General features: G+C 45.2%; 1 protein-coding gene across 1 annotated transcript in view; it reads right to left on the reverse strand.

Moving 5' to 3' along the window:
- The window catches only part of grin2aa (glutamate receptor, ionotropic, N-methyl D-aspartate 2A, a), a 132,481-nt gene extending 112,109 nt beyond the window's left edge, over nucleotides 1-20,372 (reverse strand). Inside the window, exons 1-2 of the mRNA XM_047343969.1 lie at nucleotides 20,044-20,372; nucleotides 9,338-9,844 (exon numbers count right to left, since the gene is read on the reverse strand). Of these exons, the coding sequence (XP_047199925.1) occupies nucleotides 9,338-9,841 (504 nt within the window). The 5' untranslated portion in view covers nucleotides 9,842-9,844; nucleotides 20,044-20,372. The remainder of the gene's footprint in view (nucleotides 1-9,337; nucleotides 9,845-20,043) is intronic.
- Between the last annotated feature and the right edge of the window lie 7,249 nt (nucleotides 20,373-27,621).

The raw sequence follows: 27,621 nt of genomic DNA on the forward strand, positions 1-27,621 counted from the left end.
AAAAAATATATATATAATTGCTGAAACACGCTGAACGAACTGCACCAATAACCACAGGACAAAGAAAGTTTGCTGCAGTGGAGAGAGAGAGAGAGAGAGAGAGAGAGAGACGCTGAGATGTGAGGGCACGTATGATGCAACCTGTGTCCACTCAGCATATCTGTCCGTTCCAGCCTCATATCAGCTAATAACGAAGCTCCTGCATTAAAGGGTCCCAGGCTTCCCCCTATTTTACCGATGCCGAGGCCTGAGCCCATAAACCGTGGAGCTGGCCCCATTCCCATGGCTGCCATTTTGAATTTACATCGCTCTCAAGTTTGGGGAACTATCAAGTAGATTGTACAACATAAAACAAAATCTCACACAGCAACTAAATGTGCGAACACAGCAAGTGGATTAACAAGCCTGGCCAGCACAAACTATTACGGCAAAGTACTTATAGCTGCAGTATGAAGAGGACGCAGAGGAAATGCATTGTGATGCGTGCGACTTTAACTGGTTTCGGAGTCCGAGCGGAGCTGTGAGTGGCAGAGAAGATGAGACGCAGAGAAAAGGGTGGAAAAGACAATAATTCATGATAAAGAGGTAAATTCAACAACCTTTCGTTGAGTAATGAATCCACAAGAGGGCAGTGAAGAGTTTCTTTACACATACAGACAGTGGCGGTCGATATGTGTAAAGAAACAGTGATTGTTTGACCATGTGCCTGAATGAAGTAACGCATAGATGCATGATTAGCTACACTGCCCCCCCTCGATTTCTGCAGGTACTGCTCCACTTGTGATTCCAGTAAACAAATCTCATTTAAAACAAATCTCTAATTTAACATACATGACTGTTGCACAATCACTTAAGAAAATCAAGTGTAGCATCGCTTTAAGGCACTTTTCACTGTTGATAGAAAACTCTCCTAATCTTTGTAGGTTTGTTGCACTTTACTAAAGCTAATAGTGCTATTTTTTTTTTGTTTAATGTTTTTCTAGAATATAATATGTGAAGATTTTACTGGTAAGAAACCGAAAAGAATGGAAACACAAAAGTAATAAACTTATGGATACACTCACAGAGCTGTGAATACGGCAAAATAAAACGGGGGTACACTCTATATCCAAAATGATCTGGAAGAATGGGGTCGATTCCTGTCACACAAACTCATAAACATGGCAAATCAAAGAGCCACACTCTTTTTTATTTTATATTTTTAAATCTCTGGCCTCTTTTCAGCCACATGTCGTTTTAACACTGCCCCCATAGGACTTGAATTGTTGAGTATAAGCGTCTTAGTGGCTGCAGCTGCAGGCCTAGACAGGTGGTGACGTTTTAACCCTTATTATTAAAGAACTTTGTAAACTATCCATCCAGAACAAGCTGTTCATCTACACTCACCATCTGATTGTCAGAGTGTGTGAAAAAAACTACACTCTCATCTTTCAGATCAACATCCCTCAGGCAAAGTTAGCTGATATTTACCTGTGTGCATCTCTGGAGCTCGACAGCAGGAGGCAATTGTACAGTCTGAAGAATCAACCTCTCACTCACATCCCTGTCTCTCTGCCTCCACTGTAACCGTGACTGACAAGTCCTCCTGAAAGATGCTCCTGCTTAATAAGTAGCTGTCGCTCATAATGAAGCCGTTTGCAGCGCCTACCGGGAATTATGATCCAATGAGGTTCCACGGCTTAAAAACTGAGTGTAGACAATTTAATCAGACAATTTCAACGTTCAGAAAATGAGGGAATGTGTCTTTGAAGGCTTCACGCTGATGCAATTGCCTCGTGACACAAAGATGAGGAATGAAAAGACTTCCGCAGGCAGCAACTGCATGCATGTGTTATCTGTATATTAGTCAGGCTTAAGCTGAGACGACAAAATTCTCTCCTCCAAAGCTGTGATCGCTGCGTTCTTCTCTACGTGCGTCTTCAGTCTCTCCGTCGCCGGGCTCATGTTATATTTATTGTGGGGTATTTCTTTCGGCTTATGGCGGCTGACGAGAGTCAAGTCAAGCAGATCAGAAATTCAATTTGCTGCTGAGACACTCGGGTTAATCAACGAGAAACACAAAAAAGATGGATGGACGGACCCGCCCAGAACTGTGCACACACATTAGTCTGACAGTCACACACACACACACACACACACACACACACACACACACAATAAAAAGCACACAAGACAAACAGACAAGAGGATTATTCTGATGTTAGCGGGGCCTGCTGTTTGTTTATCCTTGTAACGACACCACCGAGCGACGATGCTTCACATAAACACTTGTAGACTGATAACGACACGTGGTCAGAACAAACAGTTTGAGTCCATGTTAACGTTGCAGCTTTGTTTTTCAGTTTTTGCTGCCGCCCATCAAGAACTCACCGAGCACGGACACAACACTGCAGTTATTTAAATAAATGAACTCGGAAAATGTGCGAACAATTAGGACCGGACATTTGACACCGGAGTTGGCTCTCAAATCTCGCTGTCTTTCCGTGTTGACATCTTATTCTGCGTGTATGGCACCTCTTTTTTATCCGGAGATATTTTGAATTTGTTTTATTTCAATTATGCATCTGGTCCACTCTCTCTCTCTCTTGCTGTGAACACTCGGACATTCTCCCGACACTTTACTTGCAGGGAAATCCCTGGAGTGACTGACTCTGACTCTCACACACATCCCCTCCACATGATTTCTGGAGAATGTCCGGAGTTCGGTGCCTCCCTGAAATCAGCTTACTGCAGCGTCTCTTCGCTGCCGGGAGCGGCCACGGCATAAAGAGTGCGATTCATTCAGTGGAGGAAGACAACAGAGACAAAGAGGACCGAGCAGCAGCAGAAAGATGAAATGGGGAAGATGAAGTTTTGAGATTAGAGACCAAAGTAAATGCCTCCATGAGTGTAACATCAAAATCAATTTACATCCTCATTTAGCCATCACATTATGCAGAGTTAGTCCTCTCATCTCAAGCCTTTGTCAATTAATTTAAGAGTGGAGAAGATGCTTTGGGTAGTCGGGGTCATAACTTTTACTTTCACTACGCCAGGGCGACCCATTCGTTGGGTTTTATTACTGAAAGGGGCTTTTACAGCTCATGGCTTGACTTGTCTACCTGGCGAGCAGCTGTCACTGTTAAAATGCACTCTCTCTCTCTCCTCGTGTGTGCACTCGTGTAATATGCAACTGTGAGTGTGTTGCTGCAAACTCAATAAACTGCTGCTGCTGCTGCTGCTGCTGCTGCTGCTCCGGAGCCTGAGGCTGAGGCTCTCCTGAGGGAGGCAGAGAGCAAAGAGGAGGACTCACGGAGAGGAGGAGGAGGAGGAGAGGGGAAACAGGGAGGAAGGGTTGGTCCAAGAGAACAGGAGGAACAGGGAGGGAGCGAGCGAAAGATACGGCCAGTTTCCCTAAATGTTCGCTGCACAGATATAAACTTTCTTTAATTCGAAATAAACGCCGTTCAGAAAAGTACGAGAGAAGAGGAGAGATGAAGAGAAAAGAGGGGAACACAGTCTTGGAAAGAGCCAACAGCTCTATTTCCTCTAGTCCCACATATTCATTCAAATCGATTCCCGTTGAGGAGTGAGAGGCCATTTCTCATCTGAAAGACAGCTGCACGTGGCTATTGGAATAAAACACACACACACACACACACACACACACACACAGAGGAAGTGCACACAAGCACATATACACACAAGAACGTTTTCATATGCACAGTGACATACAGGCACTTTTATATATGCACCAAGAAGCGTTACCATGGGAATTTGACTGAGGACAATCTTACCGAGTTAATAGGATATGTGACGACAAGCAAGTGATGGTATTATCGCTGTCTGGACACACACACACACAAATTACCTTCATAGGCATGATATTGATAATCTACTTGCACATAAAAAGACACGTGTGCAGTACTGAGAAGGCTCATCCATATTTGTGCATACACACACACACACACACACACACACACACACACACACACACACACACACACACACACACACACACACACACACACACACACACACACACACACACTTCTGGAGCATTTCCTGAACAGAGGTGTGTAACAATGCAGCTGACGATACTCTCCTTAAATGACTGTGATTTAAACCCAACAAAAATAAACACATCTTCACAGTAATTGGACAAACTCCTGAATCGTATCATGACGATATTTCTTATCCAGTTTTTCTCTCTCTCTCTATCTCCTTCCACTCTGATTTGTTGTTTGACACGAGCCGGCAGCAACAAACATCAGAGTGTGTGTGTGTGTGTGTGTGTGTGTGTGTGTGTGTGTGTGTGTGTGTGTGTGTGTGTGTGTGTGTGTGTGTGTGTGTGTGTATAATGATACCGCCTGGGGGCAGACAACAACAGGAATGGATGAATAATGTCCTTTGATCACAATAACACCACACACACACACACGCACACAAAATTGCTACTACTATGTTAATGTTGGCACTAACACTGTGTGTGTGAATCGTTAGTTTGATATTAAAATAAACTTTTACAGCCTCCAGTCACATGCCGCCATGACAGCTGCCTATACACACACACACACACACACACACACACACACACACACACACACACACAGAAAGGATCAGAACACACTGGTAATTATCATGGGATCCATGGACAAATGTCACCATTACGGGTCAATAGATTACATAAATACACTTGAATCACGATGATGTGTGTTTTTCTGTGTGAGTGTCGTCACTTAGTTAAATGGAAACCAAGTAACAGTTGCTGATAGAGCGAAGTTCTAATAGGACCAGTAACACCTTCCTGCTGATAAATTTATGTCCATCTGTCCTTCGATTTCCTCCACAACCACTCGTCGGATCGATTTCAAACCCTGGCCGGTGTGTTTCTGAGAGCGGGGGTGCAGTGTCCACTGTAACGAGCAGCAGTCAAGCCCCCCCCGACTCTCACCCCCCCACCCAATCACACTGATGCAAGGCCAACTTCTCATTTTTCCCCACAAGTTTGGTTTTAATACCAAACTTGATAATAATACGTTATGATTGACACCTGAGAATGACTTGCGTTTGTATCTGTGATGTTTTGGCTTCATTTCTGGACAGAAGAGGAAGCAGAGACGTGTCGACCATCTTTACACACTGACGAGAGCTTAGTAAACAGGAGTAAGAGTGAACATCAGAATAGCACAACCAACTCAGTTAAACTCATAAAAACACTGATGGAAAGCTGCAGCATGAGACTGAGCTGAGCTGACAGAGCTCTCCCACTGATACTTTATTCATCATCATCATCATGAAAACTGTTTTACTGCGCGCCACTGCACACCCGTGGTTCAAGCTAAGTTGAAGATCTGGCCTCCTTAAGGAGAGCGACTCGCTGTCAATGGCGACAGGAGGATCCGGAGATCGAACCGACGGCTTTGTGATAACCGAAACCCACCTGATCAGGTCGGGTGAAAGGAATCATATTCCAGGCCTATAGGCTTATTTTCATATCGACTCAGGCTTTGCTTTGAGCACTAGTGTATATGAAATACTCTTTCCACCAAGCATCTGGCACAATATTCATTCATTTGTCTGAAATGCTGAATAATTAAGATTATTTTCTTTAAGTGGCTCAAGGGATATATTTGTGTGTGTGTGTGTATGCTTCAAGTTACACACACACACACACACACCTGCACTCATGAGAAGCATTAAAGAGCGTCACAATATTTTCCAACTCTTTGAACACACTTCTGTTTTCCTTCAGAAGCAAAGAGTTTGTTTTACTGCGAGAGGGAAAACAGAGAAGCACATCTCCCTTCACTGTTGTTAACACGTCTGGACTGTTCACTTAACACATCTGGAGTATTCACAGCACGATTGCTTTCACGAGGCTCTAAGGCAGGAGGGGGAAATAAAGAGGAGACAGAATATTGACGTGTCCAGTCCGATCAGCGCAGATGTTTCTCCGAGACCTGAGAAATACAGAGTGAGCGGCATTCGTGACTAACGTGATCCAGTTGCCATTACCGACCTCGGAGAAAGTCAATCACCATCTAGCGTGACAATTACGTGGAGCCAATCAACAAACCGGGCCAGACATCCCCCACACACACACACACACACACACACACACACACACACACACACACACAATTACACCGGGTGAGGGAATGAGAAAGCGCAGGCATTTTAAAGTTGGTGAAAGGGAGGAATGAGAGGAGAAAAGAATGAAGGTGTAAAGGTGAGAAAAATGAGCAATGAAAACTAAATAATAACTTCTTCCCTCTGAGTTTTAAGGAGCTGCCTCCCTGGTTCCTTCAAGCTGATTTGCTTAGAATGCAGCCGGAGAAGACGTTTTTTCTTTCCTTAATCAATAATGTATTCTTCTCAATACAGGCGAGCCATGCATTATTCAACAAAGGCTGAGAGATGTATGGAAGGGACTAACACAGGGAGATCCTGCAACATTTACCTAATTAACAAGTACGAATGAAAGACAGAGAGGAGGATAGAGGGACGGGTGGAGGGACAGCGCAAGAAGAAAGGTGGAAAACTACAAAAATGAAGGAGAGAAAAAAGAGAGCGAGAGAGGAGAGGAGGTTCTTTTTCAGAACGGGGAGGCTCTCGGATTGAATTCTCCAAAGGTTCACGTGGAACCGGCTTTGAGTGGAAGTCGTCAGCACCGAGAGATTTAGCCTCCAAAGTGACAGGCAAGGGAAACACACACACACACACAGTGCACGCAACAGCATTAAAGTATATATATGCAGGGAAATTTCACACACGTCTATGTACACACACACAAGTGTGAAGGCGTAATCGTGAATAGACAAACACACTGAGGGTCTTACAAGGCGTAATCATTGGAGGCGAGCTTCTCCTCATATTTCACATGAGGATTAGTGCAAATCTGCATTGAACAAGGCGGCAGAGGGACTGTGCTGCGAACACTTCAGAGGGTAACTATATAAACCTTAACCTACAGAGGGTGAGGAGTTAAGTAAACTTTAAAAAGGAGCATAAAAGCACTGTGTATAGAATACAGCACATGAAGAACACTAGAAGAATCCTTGTTTTGGATGGAAACGCACTGAAACTGTTTTTAAGCAAGTGACAGATTGTACTATACTCGACAACATCACATGAACTGTGCACGAGAACATAAACAGAGTAGCTTACAGAAAAGTTTAAATGGTGATGGAAACAAAACAATGCAATTAATCATTAACAGAAAAATAGTCTGCAGCAATTCTTAGAATAGATTAATTATTTATCCAGCTAAAACATTAGTCACTGTAATGATTTGTTTTGTTTTCCAGACAAAAAGAGCAACCTGAGGCCAGACTGATTTATTGTGCATTAATATTCATTGATAATATATAAATAGTCAGATGCAGCCCGAATAGCAACTTAAAAAGGTGGTATTTCTTCCACTTAAATTACTAATAAGTATTTTGTATTAGCATTTAGTAAAGATTCTAAATCTCAAAATATTTCAAGATTTTGCTCAATCACTGTAGACGTGAATTTCAATGAATTTTTCAAAGTCACACTTTTACCTCCAGATATCCAACTTGAATTTAAATGTACGACTGGTGTAAACAAACCCATGACATTCCTCAAGCAGGTCTCCAGATATGCAAAACATCTACAGTGTTTTAAGGTTAACATTTTTTTTTAATTCATCTCATGCACGTCGTGAAAATGACTTCACACACACATTTGGCCCAAATGGCTCTGACGGTATTTCTGCAAAAAGCCTCAGAAACATTTCCTGAGCCTGCAGAGTTTGTGAGTGTAAACGAGAGACACACACTTCAGCCTGTGGTTTGAAGCCAGCAGAGAAAGACAGAGAACATGTGGAGGAAGAAGGAAAAACAGGAGAAAGAAAAACAAAGACAGAGGTAAAGTGTTGGGTCGAGCCCTTTAAAGTGGATTATTTTCTCCTCATCTGAGGAAACTCCTGCTGTCGAGGAGGTGAATCACTGCTGTTTCAATGACACTCGCTGACAGGGGGCATGAGGGGCGTGCATGAGGGGCGTGCGTGTGTGCGCGTGTGCGTGCGTGCGTTGAAATTGGGGGTGTTTGGCAGGTGCCAATCAGGACATTCTGTAATTCCCCAGCACTCAGCCTTCGCCTGTGCTCAAACAGAGGTATTATCCCTCACCCTCTTTCCTTTCACCATTTCTCTGCTTTCCCTTCTCCACATCCTCCATTCCAACACTCTCCTCCTCCTCCCTCCTCCTCCTCTCAACACCTACCACCTTCTCTCCTTCCCTCCTCATCCTCTTTCAAAACGCTGCCACACGTTGCAAGTACGTGTAAAGTGTGATAATCAATGCAAGGATCCAAACCGACCTCTACTCTGAAAGTTGTCAGGGTCAGATTTGATTGGAAATCACGAGATTGCTTTGAGGCTTTAAATAGGGAGAAGGATGCTTCTCCTCCAGTGTGAGTGGAGCTTGAGGTTTTCTTGTACTGGCAGATCTTACAGAAAGAAAATGTTCCGCAGGACTAGAGGAAAAAAGACAAGCACTACCAATAACAAAAGAGAAAACAGATAACTCAGCCTCACCATTGTTTCAGTTGTGCACACAAAATAATCGACAATGACATTGACGGTTCTGAATTCTCTCCGTGTAGCATCTTTACGGCTCGTCCTGCTAACACGGTGTCTGCTAAGCCTGCTTTGATCTTCTGGGCAAATAACACAGATAAGAACATCCTCATTGTGAAGCGCTGCCTCGCGAATCCACACCGTCACGAGCCGTTCATCTCCTGCCATTGAAAGTTCAAAGTGATTGGCAGACGAGGGGGCATCCCCTATTCAAGTGTGAGACCCTGTCACAGATCAGCCACCTACGTCTGAGGGAATCCTGCACAATGAGAGGCTCCTGTAGCTCACGCTCACAAACACCTCCTACTCGCTCATCGCCCGTCCTCTTTAGTCATCCCTTCTTCTTCCCTTTCAGCCTCACTGCAGATGCTTACCCTCCTACTGCACTTTTCTTCCCCCACATCATCTCTTTCCACCAATGCTTCCTCCCTCTGTTTTCATGCTCTAGAGATAAGCCGCACCAATATCTGTGAGGGGCAGCTAACAGACAAGGCCCCCACAGTATGTTAGCATGACAGGAATGTATTACCCTCTTGCAGGCTGTCGGGAGCAGCAACAGCCTGATATTTAAAAGCTGACAAGTGAGGGTCTGCTTGATTTTCTCGATTCAGCAAAGTTGCAAAGACAGAACTGTCGGCAAATCGCTCCAAACCACAGCAATTCATCACTCACACCTGCATTGATCGCTTCATCCAAGATTCATGCACAAATCATCCATCCACCCAAGATTCTCCACTCACTCCTCCGTACCTTATCAGCCATGATCATGGACGACCCTCCGTGGATGCCGAGGATGGGTATGAGCGTCTGCGAGGAAATAAAATCCAAAATCTGGGCGATGGCCTCCTGGTCGGTGCCATCCCCAAACACCACCCCGTGGATCTTGGTCCCGGACATCAGGTCGCACATGTGAGTGATGATGCTTTTCGGGTCCGTCTCGTTGACCAGCAGTGTGACCACATTGACGTCAATGGGGTCCTCCTTGCTCCACAGCGCCCGGATGTCCCTGTCGGAGATGTAGCGCGTGCGTCCCAGGATCACCGCAATGTTCAGGACCGGCACTTTATCCGAGGCGCCACCAGTCCGCTGCTTTTGTGCCACCACGGGGTCCGCAAACAGGGTCACCACCACCAGGAGAGCCAAGGAGAGCAGCGCGCTGTTCCTACCACTGCTGCTGCTGCTCCAGCTGCTGCTCCTTCTACTCCTCCTCTTACTCCTTTTGCTGCTGAGGGACATTCTGCCAAACCACTTCATCCCCTGCACGGAGAGAGCATGAGGAGGAACAGAGCAGATGAAGACAGATCAAAAGGAGATGGGGTGAAGGGAGAGAGAAGCGTGAAAAGAAGATGGCAGAGAGAGAGAAAGACAGGGGAGATAAATTGTTAATGCACAATTCTGTAAGCCGAACAAATTCAGGTGGCATCTTTCTTTTTTATTCACCTCCTTCTCAGCAGCGTTATTAGACATATAAACCATGTGGGGAGGGAGACGGCCTTGAGAGGAATTTGCGGAGGGGTGAGAGAAAGAAAAGATGACTAACAAGTATATTCTTTATGGTCACGACAGCCAAGATCAGGAGCAAGCTGTGCTATTTGGAAGAGGCAGGCAGAGATTTACACAGTTTATAAATGTAATATCTTAACACTCCACCTTCAGGATGGATTGACGCACAACCTGTAAGGAGGAAGCCCGAGTTACAGGAATAGAGAAGCTGTGCTGAGCATTTTTTGTACTTTGGGTTCTACTCAACTTCCAGGAGGACAACGTGGTTAATCCTTTATTATAATGTTTGTCTCACCATATAGAAAAAGGTTTTTTGACTCTTTTAGACAAATGAGGACTTTCAATCTGTCTGTTACTTGGGACTCGTACAGATTAATGGTTCCCAGGTGACATATCCTGGTTCACTTCCCCATTAGTGTCACCATAACTGTCACAATATGTGGTTTTGAATGAAATGTCTCCACAGCGATTGGACAGATTACCATGAAATTTCACATTCATGTCCCACTCCAGCTCCCATTAGTATCTGCAATACCTTTAATGATCCCTTCGCTATTCATGAAGCGCCGCCATAAAGTTAAAATTATACTCCGTGCAGTACTTTCGCTCACGACCGACCACCGTGCACAGCTAATGACACCATCAGTCTGTTGTCCCTGTTTGTTTAATGCAGCTTAGAGAACGTTTGCATGTGAGCGACACAAGTGAGACGGCAAGGTTAGCATGGACAGCCAAAGAATTAGCATCTAGGACAGTGGCCAATATTTTGGGCCTTGTCGGCAGCGGATATCCAGGCCGAGACTGTTTTCGGTACAATATTTATAATCCAACAAGTTCATCTTAACATTACGAGTCAAACCTTTCTCCACACAAACAGCGATATTACTTTGGAGGTGTTTCAGGTCCAGATAACTTTGGGGCAACCAAACTTTGCCCAAAGACCCAAAATCGTGTCCCTTGCCTGTAGATTCTGCACATTGACACGCAGGGTAAGTTTAATATATAACCAACATTTCAAATGTGGGAGAAACCACTCACAGCTTTATATCAGGATTCAAAAGGATGACTCAAACACTGTCCTACCTGCACTAAACCTACTCTTATAGATCCACTAGTGGGGTTACCATAAAGAAAACAGTAGAAAAGTAGAAAAACTTGACAGTCTGACAACGGCATATATACAACTGTAAAGTTTGATAAATTGCCTGACATGAGGGACACTGTGGTAAACACAACACTATTGGAAATGTATGGTAAGTTTTGCCAAATACAAATCTCTGCCCAGCCGTTGAGGAACTCTGATGTAACGAGGGAATAAATCAATAAATCACGTTTAGGTGGGACACACCTGCCCCACGATGCTGATGCTGGGTCGAGCTTATCTTCACCTGACATTTACTAGATTCTTCTATAGATGATTCAATGCACAAAGTGGAGACACAACGGTCAAATACACAAGAGTTTTATTCGTCTCCCTGGAGGTAAGTAAGTTACAAATTACATAAAGGCTGAAAAGAACAGACTAATATAAGTCAGAGGGCTATAAATAGCTCGGGATGCCAGATAGTGTTCTCTTGTGTTTTTTTTGAAGTAGCACTTCAGGCCCCGGACAGGGAGGCAGAAGGTGGGGGAGGTGAAGAGTGGGAGTTTCTCAGTTGAAAGAACCGTTTGAGTGTGTGTGTGCTTGAGAACGTGCATCATGTGGGAACAAATGAAAGTGAGAGTCAGGTGAGATCGTGACAGTGGTTGTTCTGCACCAAACAAACGGGAGAGCAAGTTGTCATCATCAGAGCACAATCTCCACATCACGACACGAGGCAACACTCGGCGGCCTCACAACTTAATGCTCAGAGAGCATGAAACATTGAGTGAGAGCGTGTGTGTTGGTTTACCATCATGTGTCGGACATATGAGCAGGTGTGCCCAACATCAGGGCGCGAGCGGATTCAGAAAGGCATGAAGCATACGGTCACATAATGTGTCAGTGTGCACCGGTGAAGATTTATGGATTCACCGACAGGACCGCGTGTGTTTCTGTGTCGCCGCAGAGCCGGTGAGCGCATGATTGATTCACAGGAGCCGTCGATTATCATGTCACAGTTGGAGACGGGAGCAGATTTAAGCACAGGATCATAAGACACTTGTCTCATTTACAAAGCGCCCCTACCTATTAACATAATCAAAACAACACAGCAGGACGTCCACTTGTTGCCAGTCGACGTATTCGCCACAGATTTAATAACCACCGTGGACATTGTGTGGTTTCAATCCCGATTCTTTGTCAGTTTGTCTGTTGGCGAACGAGAATTCTCAAAAAATATCCAGGATTCAGATCAGATGCGGTGGATGATAAAAAAAATAGTTTCTGGTGCAGATATATATTCTTCCATTTTTTTGAATTGCATGGTTTTTAATTTTATTGTTGGATGTTGTGTATACTTTAATAACAATATAATAATTGTATACCAATAAAATCACTCTATCCTACATATTTCTACATTTCTGCATTTGTATAGGTTACAGTGTGAAGCACCACTGACCAGCTGAGGCTCAGGAGATAGAGTGGGTCGTCCACTCGTCAGGGGTTCGATTTCCTGCACTCCCAGTGCACATGCCAAAGTGTCCTTGGGCAAGATACTGAGGCCCCTAATTGTGCCTGATGGCTGTTCAGTGAGCGTGTGAAGGGTGTGTGATGGAAAAAATGCTGAATGAGTAAATGTGACTTGAAATGTAAAACACTTGTAGTCGTCGTCAAAACTATAAAAGTGCTAAATGAATAGAATTGACCTGTTTTCTAGGTATTAATTGAATATATATTGAAGTTTAAATTAACACTGTTGTTATGAGAATATGTTTTGCAATGTAATGTAAGTAAAGACAATTAAATAAGGTTTACATTGTTTTCCAGCCCCTAAGAAACGAGGGAACCTTTCAGCTGCATTGTCTCCGTCTCTAAAGCGTGATGACGGGTTTTAGATCATTTTCAGTAGCATTTGTCATAACCTGCGCTTCTCTAATGAAATTGAGAACCCGGTGGAGGACTCTATTGTGAGCTGAATAATGCATGTGGGCTCAATGTGTCATCCAGTGTTTAACTTGAGCACAGGACTGCTTGTCCCCCCCAACCCTCGTCTGCCCAACGGAGCAGAAACACAGTTAGACCTGAGGATGAATCATCCAACTCTTGGTCCATTCACTGCAGAGGGAGCGAGCGCACTGACGCCTAATGGATTCCTATTGTCTCTGTCAGGAAGTCGACGTCTTCCTTTCCCCCAAAAAGCTGTAGGATTACATGAAGACTTGCACTGACAGCTTATGAATCATTTAATTCTGCAGGGCGGCTTTTTCTCAGAGGGGCAATGAAAAGAAAGAAATATTCACCTAATTTTCTATATATACAGAATTTCATCGTGAAGTGACTGCCGCTATCCTGCTTCACCTACAGTACACACCTTCACACTGACATTCTATATCTGGGTATAACAACAGTTTCTTGTAATGCTTCCCTAAACATTTACAAACTGGTCCAGGGATTCAAACCAGCAGCTCCACAGGGCGCAGCTAAGCCCACTGACCGGTTCTGGTTCCCCTTTGGGATCTTGCACAACCTCCAGTTGAAAGGACGTCATTACTACTGACGGCCTGGTGCTGCTGCTGCCATGATCATCTCTGTATTTCACCATTAATATCACAATCTCTGCAGGACCACCAAACTTTGCATTAATGTTTTTTTATTAGCAGCTTCTGGAGGTTGTAGGTGATGTATTTGTCACTTTGGCTGTTAGGGGTCTCTCAATCAATGAGAGAAGACCTAGTTAGATGATGTTGTGAAGCAGCATGGCATCATGGGAGTTAGGGTTAGGGAGTTGTTTTTTTCACGCTGTGCAGCAAACGCCAATAATCCTGATCCAATGGGACCGATACTAAACAGCCGAGTGCCTAGATGTGTGTTTTTCCTTCAACATGCGTCGTTCAAGCAGATATGATGCAATTAAAAGGCGACCGAAATTAAATGTTTGGTTACCTTGAATGAAATTGGAGATTATTTTGGGATAATACGAGTTCACAAGAATTGTTACACATTATATTAACATTATGTAGATGTGTAAGTTTAGATGTGTAACTTTCTCAGCTCCTCTAGTCAGAGGAGCTGAGAAAGACATTTTCCAGACTATTTGGAAACCAAGTCTTTGCAAACTTTACGACACTGTTACTCAACTTATGTACAAAACACACACGATAGCCACCGGGAAATGTTCCTATGTGTCGCTCACCTATTTTCATGAATACAAACCAAGGGTGACAGAAAACTCCTACAGTCCGTTTCAGGGAAGGTTTCTCAGTTTTATTAAAAGGGTCCAACTGGTACCAATTTGGCATATTATGGTATTTATAGTAGGAGGCGAGTCCAGTGTTCACAAGCTTATCTCTCAGTTCCACCGAGTGCGGTGGAAATCTGACTAACAAAAGAGTGGTGGGGTGGGGGGGGGTTCTCTTTCCTTGTCTCAACTCTGCAGCATCACAAGGGGATTTTAGGGAGAGGAGGATGCTGGAGGGGGAAATGCACAGAAGAGGAGAAGAAAGACGGAGGGAAGAAAGTGATATTTGGGGAGAGAGATGCAGACATGGAAAAAGAGAGGAAGACACAAAGAGATAGAGAGAGAGAGAGAAAGAAAGAGAGAGAGAGAGCATCTCCAGGCCAAATCGGATTGGGGCAGTTTGTCGTCACACAAAGGCTACCGCTTCCTGGCACCACAACAGTAAATGATGTTTGGCAGGCACATCCATACTACTGGCTATCGTTCACACACACGCATACACACACACACACACACACACACACACACACACACACACACACACACACACAACACACACACGTAATTTCCTCACACAAGGCACAAAGTACCAATACTCTGCATATCTATTCTACAGTCTAGAAAACACTCAGAAACTGAAATACTGTATATTTACTGAAACTTTGCACACGGGGTCTTCTCTCCATGACGTCAGAGGACATGACAGAGGCCTCCAACTCTAAATCTTAACCTCTACATGACCTTAAAACACATTTTCATCTTTGAAAAAGACTTTGTTTTTTGAGTGCAAAAGAAATACATGTCCCCATAATGTGGCTGAGTAAACAGATGTAGGTCCCCACAATATGAATATTCCAGTTGTGGGAGCCTAAGTGTGTTTATACAACAGTCACACACACACACACACACACACACACACACACACACACACACACACACACACACACACACACACACACACACACACACACACACACACACACACACACACACACACACACACACACACACACACACTCCAGCACTGAAATCTCTCTTGCTATAACCATTACCACAATTCCCACGAGGCTTCGCTGCCACAAAGCCCACGTTTCTGGTCCACACACAACTAGGTTTCACACGCATCAATAATTCAGCTGCATTATCTTTACATGATGATTAATATGATTGCATTTACTGCTGCAGTCGCATTCCTTCTTCCTTCTATCTTCCCCTAAATGGCATTAAAATTAGATTTGCGTAGCGTACACACTCTATGGATATGATTTATTCACAAAGTCGGTTTGATACCGAGGATGATAAGTGTGTTTTACTATGCCACGGCCGAGTGGACACGTGTGTGTGTGTGTCTATGTACATCCTCTCTTGTTTGTGGAAGACTGACCTTAATGTTGTAATGGTTTTTCCCATCTCACATCAGCTCTGAATTCATTTATCGCCCGTTCATCTATTCACTTATCTGTCCATCCCTCCCTTCATCCTTCACGCTACTTTCATCCGACCATCATTCCTCCATCTTCAGCCGCTTTCTCTCGTACATTTCATTCAGTTCTACTGCATTTGTTGGTTGGTCTTTGATTTAGCAGCATTACACAAAATCTACCAAACAGATTTACCACAAAACTTGGTGGAAGGATGGGGTCAGGGGAGGAAACACAACATTTTGGGATGGATCCAGGAATTTATTTTTACTTTCTTTAACAGTGCGAGATGCTTTCTTTTTACATTTTCACTGATTTCATGACATAAAAACTATTGAGCGTGTGAAATTTGCTGCAGCTTGATTGATTTTACGGGGACTGTTGGGCCGCGGGCGGAGGAATACGCTCTACTGAATAGTTTTTTGCTTATTTCCAACTCCATTCTCCTCCACTATCTTTGGTAACATCTTTGAATTTACACAATCACCCACTATAATCCGGCGCAAACCAAAAAACTTAGAGCTCATGACATGTATTTTGTATTTCGGTGGCTTGACGGAGCCATTTTACAAGAAGCCGGCTTTGTTCTTGAAGCAGCTTCTAATGAGGGGAAGTGATGATCGTGATTCAGCTGAAGACAAAGAGTCGCTGCTGGCTGTGCACCTGGTGAGAAGCGACGGTAACTGGGAACCAACAAGGAGCTTCTTGGAAATGTGTGTGTGTGTGTGCGTCCATGTTTCAAGCTCCACATATCATCAAACCCACCTCCCCTCCACGGCAAAAGAAATGCTGAGGCCCAATGTTTTTTTTTTTCTTACGTAATCCCATCTCCAAGCATCACTCTCAGGTCTGCGTCTCTGCATCAGCAGAGTCCAAACAATCATTTCCTTCCACACTCGTCTCATCTTCACATCCTCCTTTTCCTCAGCAGACCTCTGCAGGGGATGATTTTTCTCGAACGCCGTCCTTGGTGTTTCAAACTTCCTCCATCACTTTCTCTCTTCCTGCCCAATTACACAACAGACTGTTCTCTCTAAAATCTAAATGAATGGAGCTGTGTTTCTCCGCTTGTTCATCAGGCCTGAAACATCCCCCCCCCCCGACGTCATTCTCCTTGTCCCCGATTCCTTTTTCTCTCTCGACTAATTTCACTTCCCTTAGTTATAAGGGTTATATTCTGATTGGTAAGAATGCAGATGTTCTGCAGAAGTCAGGGCGTCTCTCAGCCTTTGCATAAAGTAACAATGTGTTGAAGGATTAGAAGAAGCAGATACACCAGGTTTTGAAAGAGCAACGTACGATTTTTAATTACTTTCTTTTTTTCTTGTTAGTTATCCAACAGAAGTCATTACTTCTGTTGGATAAGTCGGCTGAGCAGAAAAAAAAACTACCTTTTTTCCCCTCGGACAAAATGTCACATCACTAACGACACCTCTTTCTGAGACCGATAATCCGAGTGCAAATCTGAAGCACTACAGCAAACGTGAGTGTGGCTGCAGAGTGGTCGTCTGACTTGAGTCACGCAGAGTGAAACACAACCGTCAAAACTAGTTGCACTGAAGTCTGACAAAATGTTCATCAGGGGGTGGAGGGATTTGAACAACGGGGGCATTTACAGGAAGCAGGAAGGGTCTAACAAAAGAGGCCATGTGGAGCCATCATGGGAAATGTTGGATTCTTCCGCTTTTGAAGCTTGACCCTCGGGGAATAAAAGCCGGGAATAGCTTTGCGTCTGCTGCTTCGGTTTTGACACATATTCCCCAACTTCACCCTGTAAGTAACCCAAGAACGCCAAAAACGACACCCCCACTCATCTCTTCTGACAGTCGTCTCCTTTGTCACCTCACTTCTCTCCATTTTCTCCCGGCCATTCCCTCATTCACTCCCTTTCCCTCTCTCTCTCTCTCAGGCCCCAGCCATCTGGTCCGTGTGCCCTGACATGTGCATGAGCGCCCACGAGAAGCCCAGTGGAAGTAATCGTCTGTTACCACTCAGGCTTCAACATGTTGTCTGCCCACTGCACATACCTCTTTAGCTCCCTACAAATCCACTGTGTGTGTGTGTGTGTGTCTGTGTGTCTGTGTGTGTGTGAGACAGACAAAGACAGAAGTGAGGTCACTACTGTTCTCTTATATAAAGGATGTGATCAGCGCTCGCTCTTTGCACCTGATGCCCGATACACACCTCTCCCTCTGTGCTGCATTGGAAGATGACGCTGTGCTACATCGAGTCTCCTCGCTCCTGTAGTTAAGTTTCTTTTCATCCCATTTGCAGCAGCGACTTCCTGCTTCATTTGCATGCAGGAGGCCGCTATCAGACTCTCTTTATGAAATTTGAATTTGCTTTATTGGCAAATACTTTTATGTTGCCACAGCGATACAGTATAAAAAAATAATAATGGCGGAAGAAGAAGAAAGTGATTGCAGTGCATTAAGCGGCGATGTGATTAGAATACAAAGAAGTTGTTGTTCAGAGAGTTATTTGGATGTTGGTTTGGAAGCTCATTTTGGCCGTTAGAAAGCAAACAGAGCTTCTTCTAGACCTGCAGCGTTTGTGTGTGTGCGGCCAACAGGAGAGGAATCTTCTACCTGAAGGCTGGAGTCAGAGGTGATTTCAGGTTTTTACTCAGCCATGAACAACGCTGATGAATCTGAAACACAGGAGCAATCTGTTCTGTACTCTGTGACCATTTGAATTCTAACCCTTTAGGTTGTGTTTTTTTTTTTTAGAAGAAGAAGAAGAACTTCAGGGCTGCCATCTCCTATAATGCTGCTTTCATCTATATGTAAATAAAGGCGTATTTAAAAAAATCAATCACATTCATTCACAGTCTCTGTTCACACTCTCTTTCCAGTCTTTCATCCTCTCATTCTCACGGTTTCTCTCGACACCCGTCTTTCCTGTGTGTGCCTCTGACGTATGATTGGCAATAATACTTCAAATCATACTCTGGATTTCACACACACACACACACAAACACACACAAACACACAAACACACACTTGCTGATGCTGAATAGTAAAAGCAAGGAATCTAGCCTCGATCTACATGGGGGGAAGGTACTGGGTTAATACATTATTTCCTTTTGCTGTCATAAAAATATGGATTGCCCTTCCATGGGCTGAGTCTGACGCCATAACACAGAGAGAGAGAGAAGGGGGAGAGAGAGCTTCTCTGTGATAGGAAAACTGCGCTTCAACAACGTGACTGAGTCCTGAGAACAGGAGAGAGAAAGGGAGAGAGAGAGAGGGAGGGAGGATGGGAGGGGGTGTAAATTCATTTGGATCTCCTCATTAGGTTCAATGGAGCCAACACAATACAAGTGCGACCCCTACTGGTACAACGTGGGCCTGACTCCTCCACTCGTGGCCAAGACGCTCCTTGTACAGTGGGAATTTTCTTTTTTTGGGGGGTATTTTTTTAGGGCAAAGCCTTTGTTCACTTTCTGGCAGCTGATTCAGACGCAGCGATTTGGCCACCCCCAAAAAAAACCGCACCGCAACAAAGAAAACGCGCACAGAGAGATCTGTCTAACGCAACGCTGCGTGCACGTCCTGGAATGGGATGGAGAGGAGCTGGAAGTTGTGCCAGCGTACCGGCGCGACCACAAAAACCCTGCAATGTGTTACCCAACCTCTGGATAACATCAGCAGAAAGCGCATCTCTCATTCATCTGGTGTGGCTCTGCGTTAGCTCCGTTTATTTGGGGTGAAACCCGGGATCGCTGTAAATCTGGTGGATGCTCAGTGCATGTGCCACAAATCTGCGTCTTCCACCTGTGCAGCCAGTTTATGCGCGTATACGCGAATGAACGTGCAGAAGGGATGAACGCGTAAAAGCTCGATCGTGCAGCCGGAGAGGTGTTGGATACAGATGCGCCTTGAAGCAGCCTGCGCGCTGCTCACTGCGCCAGCTTCACGTCCTGAGCTAAATGATCCTACTCGACACGAGGGAGGAGAATATCTTTCTTCTTCCAGTGTCTGCCCTGGCGTCTTTTAAATCCCACTTGGGGGGGTGTTTTAGGGACCGCTGTGATCTCTGTGGTGTGGGTGCCGCACTTTGGATAGAGGGGACGCCTGTGGGTCTAAACCCGCCTGCTGGTGGAGGGAAAGAAAGAGGGGGTGAGGGGTGGGGGAGAGACAGAGACGTGCACCATCCTCCCCGAAAAACCCCAAAATGCAGAGGAGGAGAAAAAACACAACAAAGTACTTACAGCATCTCCCTTCCACAGAGCTCCAAAACAGTGGTGCGAGATGACATTGCAACAGCCCCCTCTCTCCTCTGAGAAGCAGCCTCTGCTGGTGAGCACTCTCACAAACCCTGCACAACAGGAGAAAGATCAAAAATTAAAAAAAAATGTAAAAAAAATCACCGGATCTCTGGCAGTGAATTATTCCCACCGAGTCCAGGAGCACTGAGTGGAATCCCCCGTTTTCTCACTTCACGGGCACGCAGCAGCAGCGAATAATACAAAAAAAATCACTGATGTTGTAATCCAGTCTTCAGTGTGCGCGTGTGTGCGTCTATACCGCGGATTCTCCACTGCAAGATGTGCTGGCCCCGCGCGTCGTGGGGGGGGGGGTGGGGGTTTCGAGCTGCCTTCTGTGTGATCACAGCTCCCGGTATCCCGTTATTCCTGTCCCGGGCGAGGAGGGGAGCGCACGAGGGGAGGGAAGAGGCAGGCGAGCGGCCGCCGGACGCACACACGGACGCACATTGACCACCACAGAAGAGGCTCCGGCTGCCTGCAAACCGTGCATGGGACCCGCTGCTCCCCCTCTCTCTCTCTCTCTCTTTCGTCGTGCACGTGTATGTGTGAGACAGTGTATGGATGGAGGTGGGGAGGGGGGAGGTGCTGAATGAGCACGCGTGCGTGTGGCTTCGCGTTTTGTCTATGCCTGCGCGCTCCTGCAGAGGCACGGGCAAACTGGATGGAGACTGTCGGTGCGTCGGTCGGTCTGTCTCCCCCCCTCCTCCTCTCCTCTGCGCTAAAGCTCCTGGAGGAAGTGGCTCAGTCAAACACGCACTCATTCAGCCGGAGTTGAGCTGAAAATCACCAGGCAACATTTTGATTTGTCCCTATGTGGCTTCCTCTCTCTCTCCATCTCTCTCTCTACCTCCATCCATCCCTCCATCCCTCCATCCATTCATTCATGCCTTTTGAGATTTTCATATCAGTCCATCCGGAAAACTGGAGCACAGCAGATATATATACGGCTCCATAAAATATACACCAACTAGTGGTGCAAAAGCAAATACATTATTGATAGGAAATAGCAAATGAAAGTCAATTGCTCTACCTTCACCTGTGTGGGCGCGCGCACACTCTCTCACCCGCACACACACACACACACACACACACACTGATGCGCAACCAGCTGTGAACGTCCATGAGATGTGCACACCTGGATTTGCTGGAGACGCATTCAGTCCGTGTTCCACTGCGCCCCCGCTGGAACTCCGTCTTTGTTAAAATATTAAACTCATCTTCTCCACCCACCCCCCCACGCTGGATCATCTGCAACAGGACATGCTTCACCTGCAGATTTCCACCGGAAAGTTCAGACAAGCATTTGAAGTTGGCCATGCAGGTGGAGGGGCGCGCGGATCCAATAGGGTCCGGCCAGGAAACAGGAAGCACACTTTTAGTTCCTCTGTGACGCTGAACCATGTGACAGGACTGAAGTTTGAAATGAGAAATGAAGTTTTAATTCATGATGGCCAGGCCTTTGTCCCTCTGAGGTCTACTGGTCCTCACAAGATCTGAGTTTTTGCTGAGAAAGGTACTCAAGACTTAACAAACGCACACACACACACACACACACACACACACACACACACACACACACACACACACACACACACCTGCTTATTGTAATGTACAGACTCCAAGCACAAGCTGAGTTTACTGAAGTTCAGGGGTGTTGTGATTGATTTTGGGGGCATTGGGCTAATGGGACCCCCCATGGTAAATTAAATTGTAGAGTTTAAATGAAAAACCTTCGCTGTCGTTGTTTCATGTGGACTAATTTAATTAATCGTTCACAGGGGCCCATCCCAGCTTGCCTTTCCGACATACCCTTTTGCAACGCCCCTGCCAAAGTTAAGCTCTTCTCTCGTTACCCACACACCAGTTTTCACCAGCACCCTCCATGGAGTAAACTGGTTGTTCCTTCCTTTCTCTTTAAGATCACTGAAATTACAGGGAAAGTTAGGATTCTCCATATGGGGTAATACTGAGTTAATCAGCATAGAAGCATGAATTGTACAGTAAGTTCATTAGAAGAAGGAGCTCATGGTCCCACCTATAGATGTTATGGTGGGAGGGGTCTCGAGAAAATGTCAGGCCAAATGCCAGATGCCACTTTCACTCAACCTCCCTGTCAGAGAAGGTCAGGACCTTAACCAGAACACATCTATGTATATACTGTATGTATGTGTTTGTGTCTATCTATCTATCCATCTATCCATCTATCCATTCATCCATCCATCTATCTATCCATCCATCCATCTATCTATCTATCCATCTATCCATCTATCTATCCATCTATCCATCCATCCATCCATCTATCTATCTATCCATCCATCCATCCATTCATCCATCCATCCATCCATCCATCTATCTATCTATCTATCCATCCATCCATCCATTCATCCATCCATCTATCTAGCCATCCATTCATCCATCTATCTATCTATCCATCTTAGATTCAGCGTTAGAGAATCTCCACCACTTCACTAGGGAGCTGTCAAGTGAAATTGCACGTCCCTCTGCTGTTCTCTCTCTCTCTCTCTCTCTCTCTCTCTCTCTCTCTCTCTCTCCGATGAGAAGAGCAACGAGGCGAGAGCATCAGAGAGGCGGGGGTGTTACATGCAGTAATACGGACCTCACAAATGGGTACATAGTCACAGATTCACACCTGACTGAGCAAACGACTACCAAACGACTGGATGGCCTGTGTGTGCACGTGTGTGCTGCGTGCACGTGCGTTGTGCTGCGTGCACGTGTTTGCTGCGTGCACGTGTGTGCTGCGTGCACGTGTGTGTTGTTCGCTGATTCTATTTGCACGTTTGCAACTTAAATCTATTCTTAATGGAGAAGTAAGACACCATCACGCTGACGCACTTGTTTTTCGAGAATAGTTTCAATCCACCACCGACCCTGTTTCTGAACAAGAGAGAACTCCAGTAATCCAACCAGGACAGGCTACATACACCAAAAGATACCAGAGCAAACCTGGAAGTAGCAGAATGCCATTGTGACATTGGAAATGCCACACGGCTCCGTCAGGTCACAGGGAACTCATTATTGAGAATCACAAACACATTACGGTGTCTCCCTGCAGAGATATCAGTGCCAACAGGTCACGTGATCTGAACGTTGAGCAGCAGAGAGCATATGCATTCCATGGGAAGTCGGGGATCATTAGTTTTGTATCTGGCAAATGTTCGATCAAGGACTACAAAGCAGAGGAGATCGTAGCAATAGATTGAACAGTGTTATTAGTAGATGGAAGAATTGAAGCAGCGAGCGACCGTAAAGTCATAAACATCTGAGACTAGAGGACACCCCCCTGCCATTAGGAAAATAATAACAATATTCTCACATGACATTTAATGGTATCCTCTACTATGAAGTATCGACTGGTCTCGGGTCTGCCTGGTCACAGAGTCTACTACTGTATCCTCTCAGTATTGATTTGACACATAAATGGAGATGCAATAGCCTACATTTGACCAGTGACCTGTTTGTCATTTCCAGTTATGGGCGAGCGCGCTGGAGGAGAGACACGATTCAAAGACTCGGAGTCCTTTAAAGGGTCGAACAGAGGTCGGGACGCTGAAGGAACAACAGTCGGAAGATCTGTGGTGCACCCCCCACCACGACCTTCTCTTTCTACAGTGAAATGACTGAACCTCCATTCTGTCATGTTCGTATTGATTTATTTATTTATTCGCTCTTTAAAAAGATTCAAAGGGAACTTTTTCTTTGCCATATAAATGAATTCAGTGTGATTTATCTTATTTAAAGACAATATTAATGGGCTTTGTATCCCCCCCCCCCAGATAACAGCGAGAGTGATAGATAGCAAGTAAGGTGGCAAAGTCATGAGTCTGATTTCCATCTTTTAGCCTAAGGACAGAAGCAGGCGTCTCAGTGTTACAGAGTTAAAGGTTAAATGTGGCGAGAACAGAATATTTTGACGACAGATGCTTTGATAAAACACGTTTATTCCTCAATTTATCTTTTGCATCCATTTGGTTGCTGCGTATCTCGATGAAGGCGACAAAGACACCAGGTCAGGAGGAGCCACCCATAAATTAGCTGGCGTCTGTACCTGACGTGAAGCTGCCTTTCTCGGGACCTGACTGTGTCACACTCCGCTGCAAACTGCTCCCGCTCAAATCAGTGATCACGGCCCACTGAAGCAAGAAGGACAATGTCAGATGGTACCCCAGTGCCTTAATATTGGACACTTTCCAGACAGTTTGGCTGCACCTCCTCTTAAACGGATGTCACCATCAGGAAGAGGGTGGCACGGCACCACCTGATTGGAGCCAAGTGCCTATAACCTAAGTGCATCTGACAAACGCAGCAAGTCCCCCAGGATTACAGAGATAACAGTATCACAAAGTTTGCCCAAATCCAAGTGACGATTAACTGACAATGAACACAGTGTTGGAAAACACCCAGAAGATCTGCAAATGAAAGAAAGAGTACAGTGACCAACTGCAGAAACCCAGCAAGGGACCAAAAAGCTATTTGGGAATTTTATTTATTTCCCTCATTGGAACCTGAAGTTTCAGTTCTGGTTCATTTGGGTCCGTAAAGATTATCCTGTGGTTTCCTCCACCGAGGAGGTTATGTTTTCATTTTAGTTTGTGTGTATTTTAGGATTACTGAAAAACTACTGGACGAATTGACACGAAACTTGGTGGAAGGATGCCGTATGGGTCGGGAAAGAAGCCATCACATTTAGGTTTGTATCGTGAAGACGATAGAAAATGCTACAGGGTTTAAAATAAATGATGTATAGAGGAAGTGGCGATACAAACAAGCCAATCGCTCTCTGTGTTATGTCCTAGTTGTGCCTTTAATGTCCCTGGAACCGGCGTGGTGGATTCTGCAGCTCTGGATGTTGCCTACTCACCAAAAACCCAAGACCTGGTCGACGCTGATTGTTGCTACACAACAAACAAACTCAGGCTACATGAGTTCTACACCCTTGTTTTCTATCCAAAGCCAAACCCCAAGGTTGTGTGCATTTCAGAGTGTGTTACCCGTGAGCCCTCAGTTCTACAACTGGTCCTTGTTGTGTCCTCATGGAACATTCATTTTTATAACCAAGGTTTTTTATGGACAAGCAACAAATATGTGAAGGTTTGTGTAATGAAAACTGTTCCGTTATGACTCCAGAGATGAATGGACACGACCGGACGATGAGAGCAGTGAGTGGGTGGGACTGACGCTGGTTCATTGTGTATGTGTGTGATGGCTCGGGGATACCAGTGGTGGTAGACATGCTGGGCTGCCAAGGGTGTGTGTGTGTGTGTGTGTGTGTGTGTGTGTGTGTGTGTGTGTGTGTGCATGTGACATGCTGTAGGAGGGACAGGAGGGGTGTTATCAGGTCACCAAACAGCTGTCTGGGAGACAGAATGGCCGCGAGGGGTGTCCACATGTGCACACACACACACACACACACAAAGAGAGAGAGAGAGAGGGAGAGAGGGTAACTCAACCACAAACATGTGACTGACAGATGCTACAGTATCTAGCACCCCCAGACCCACACACTCACACACATCACTGCACTGTACATGCAGAGATCAATAATGTCCCCTTATATTTCCTGATCTTTTTATTGACTTCCGGTAGTTTTCCAGATGCAATAATCTGATGACACACACACACACACACACACACACACACACACACACACACACACACGTACAGTTATAATCAATGCCTGTAGGCTACACATGATCAAGAACTTACCACACAAACAAATATAGCACTTGCAGTAGAGTCGTAGAGTAAAGACACATAATTAATTGTATAAAACCTAACTCACGAAGGCAGATTAATAAAACATGCATGTGTCTGTGTACATTAAAGTAACAACAGGGAAGAGCGGGCAAACAACCAGAGGCAGAACTCTGCTCTCGGCAGATGAAACTCCACATTTCAAAATGTTTTATTAACGTCACGACCTCCGGGGATGATAAACAGTCATTTAGAAATGATCTCCTGAAGACGACCGTGAAAATAATCAGGTGCAGCGATTTGGAGCTCATTTAGAATCTCATTGCAAAGTAATTGTTCTCGTTCTTGTTGTGTGTTGTACTCGCTAGGACAAGATGTCAAGTTTTCAGCGTCCACCCACATCTTTTCTCCGAGCATCTCCAGACTAAGCACCTACAAGCCTCATTAGCTTCCAATGAAATAATACAATGAGAATCAGGAATTTGCCTTTTCATGCACACTGAATATACGGAACATGTCGACTTCCTCTGTCATGGAACCATCACAGATAATCCTCTACTGAACTGCACATGTTCAGGCTGCAGGTTGAGCAGGTGTCGTCTGTGGTTTCCGTCCCCCGTGTCGTCGCCGTCCACCGTCCAAGCATCTGTTCGTGGAAAGATGTGAAAATCAGCCGAGCTTCAGGAAATTATCAGTTTGTACTGCAGCCGGCAGCCTGAAGCAAAAAGCCTGGAGAGGCCCGACGAAGTCTTCAAGCAAAGAAATTAGTCACCCCCCCCCCTGTACGTGAGGAAGATGACACTTCACCCTCTGAAAAGCAGCCACAACAGATATGAGTTATCTCCTCAAGTCCCGGAGGGCACAGACACATTCACTGAGTCTCATGCCAAGCCAGGAACCATCAGAGCATCAGGGTCGACTTCTACCTGACCCAACTGAGCGTCAGATCAGAAGCTGACGTGCACTTCAGTTAAGTTTAGCGTCACTGGACACCCTGTGTAAAGTCCGGACTACACCCGGAGCTGCGTCTCCTCCAGCAGACGTCCCTCCGCCAGTGGCTCCACGTGCACACGCTTCCTCTGCAGCCAGTTTTTTTAGCATTTCCCAACAACCTCTGCTCCGATGATCATAAATGATCCAGACAGTGAAAACGCAGCCGACAGATGATAAACTAATAACGGCTGAAATAAAAACAACACAGCACATAACAGTGAAACCAGGACCATGTGACAGAAGACAACCCAGAGGACAGATTATATTCATAGTTGATGTGCAACACTTTCTCATATGTAGGTTTGGATCCGCATAGATTGTAAAAAATAGGCATATTTTCATAATAATGATAATAATGGAAAAATTGCAGTGACCATAACCTTGATTTCCTGAGGGAGCCGTGATGGTTTCTGAGCAGGTAAATGTCCTCAGACTTTTTTTCTGATCACTCTGGGCTGAAGGGAGAGCTCCTGCGACACGGGATCAGCAATTACAACGTCCCAGTGGCACATTATAACTTGTTTTTTTTAATTATATTTGACTCTTGGCTGTCAGTGGTAACTAAATCAGGTTAATTTTGCTGGAAAGAGACTATTCCTGGAGAATCAGGCGTCCCTGTCTCGAGCCTGCGGGGCCTGGTGTGATGGCGTGATGATCGTGGGCCCTGCTTTTAAAGGTGATTCATTGCGTCTCCTCATGTGTGTCCTCATTCAAACCACCAGAGTCTAACAAGCTGCTCGAATGGGAAATTGTTGATGACGCAAGTGTGACAAAGACAATTCAAATGTTTATCTTCAGGTTAGAATAATACTT

The sequence above is a fragment of the Hippoglossus stenolepis genome, chromosome 16 (genome assembly GCF_022539355.2).
Source record: "Hippoglossus stenolepis isolate QCI-W04-F060 chromosome 16, HSTE1.2, whole genome shotgun sequence".
NCBI classification, from domain to species: domain Eukaryota; kingdom Metazoa; phylum Chordata; class Actinopteri; order Pleuronectiformes; family Pleuronectidae; genus Hippoglossus; species Hippoglossus stenolepis.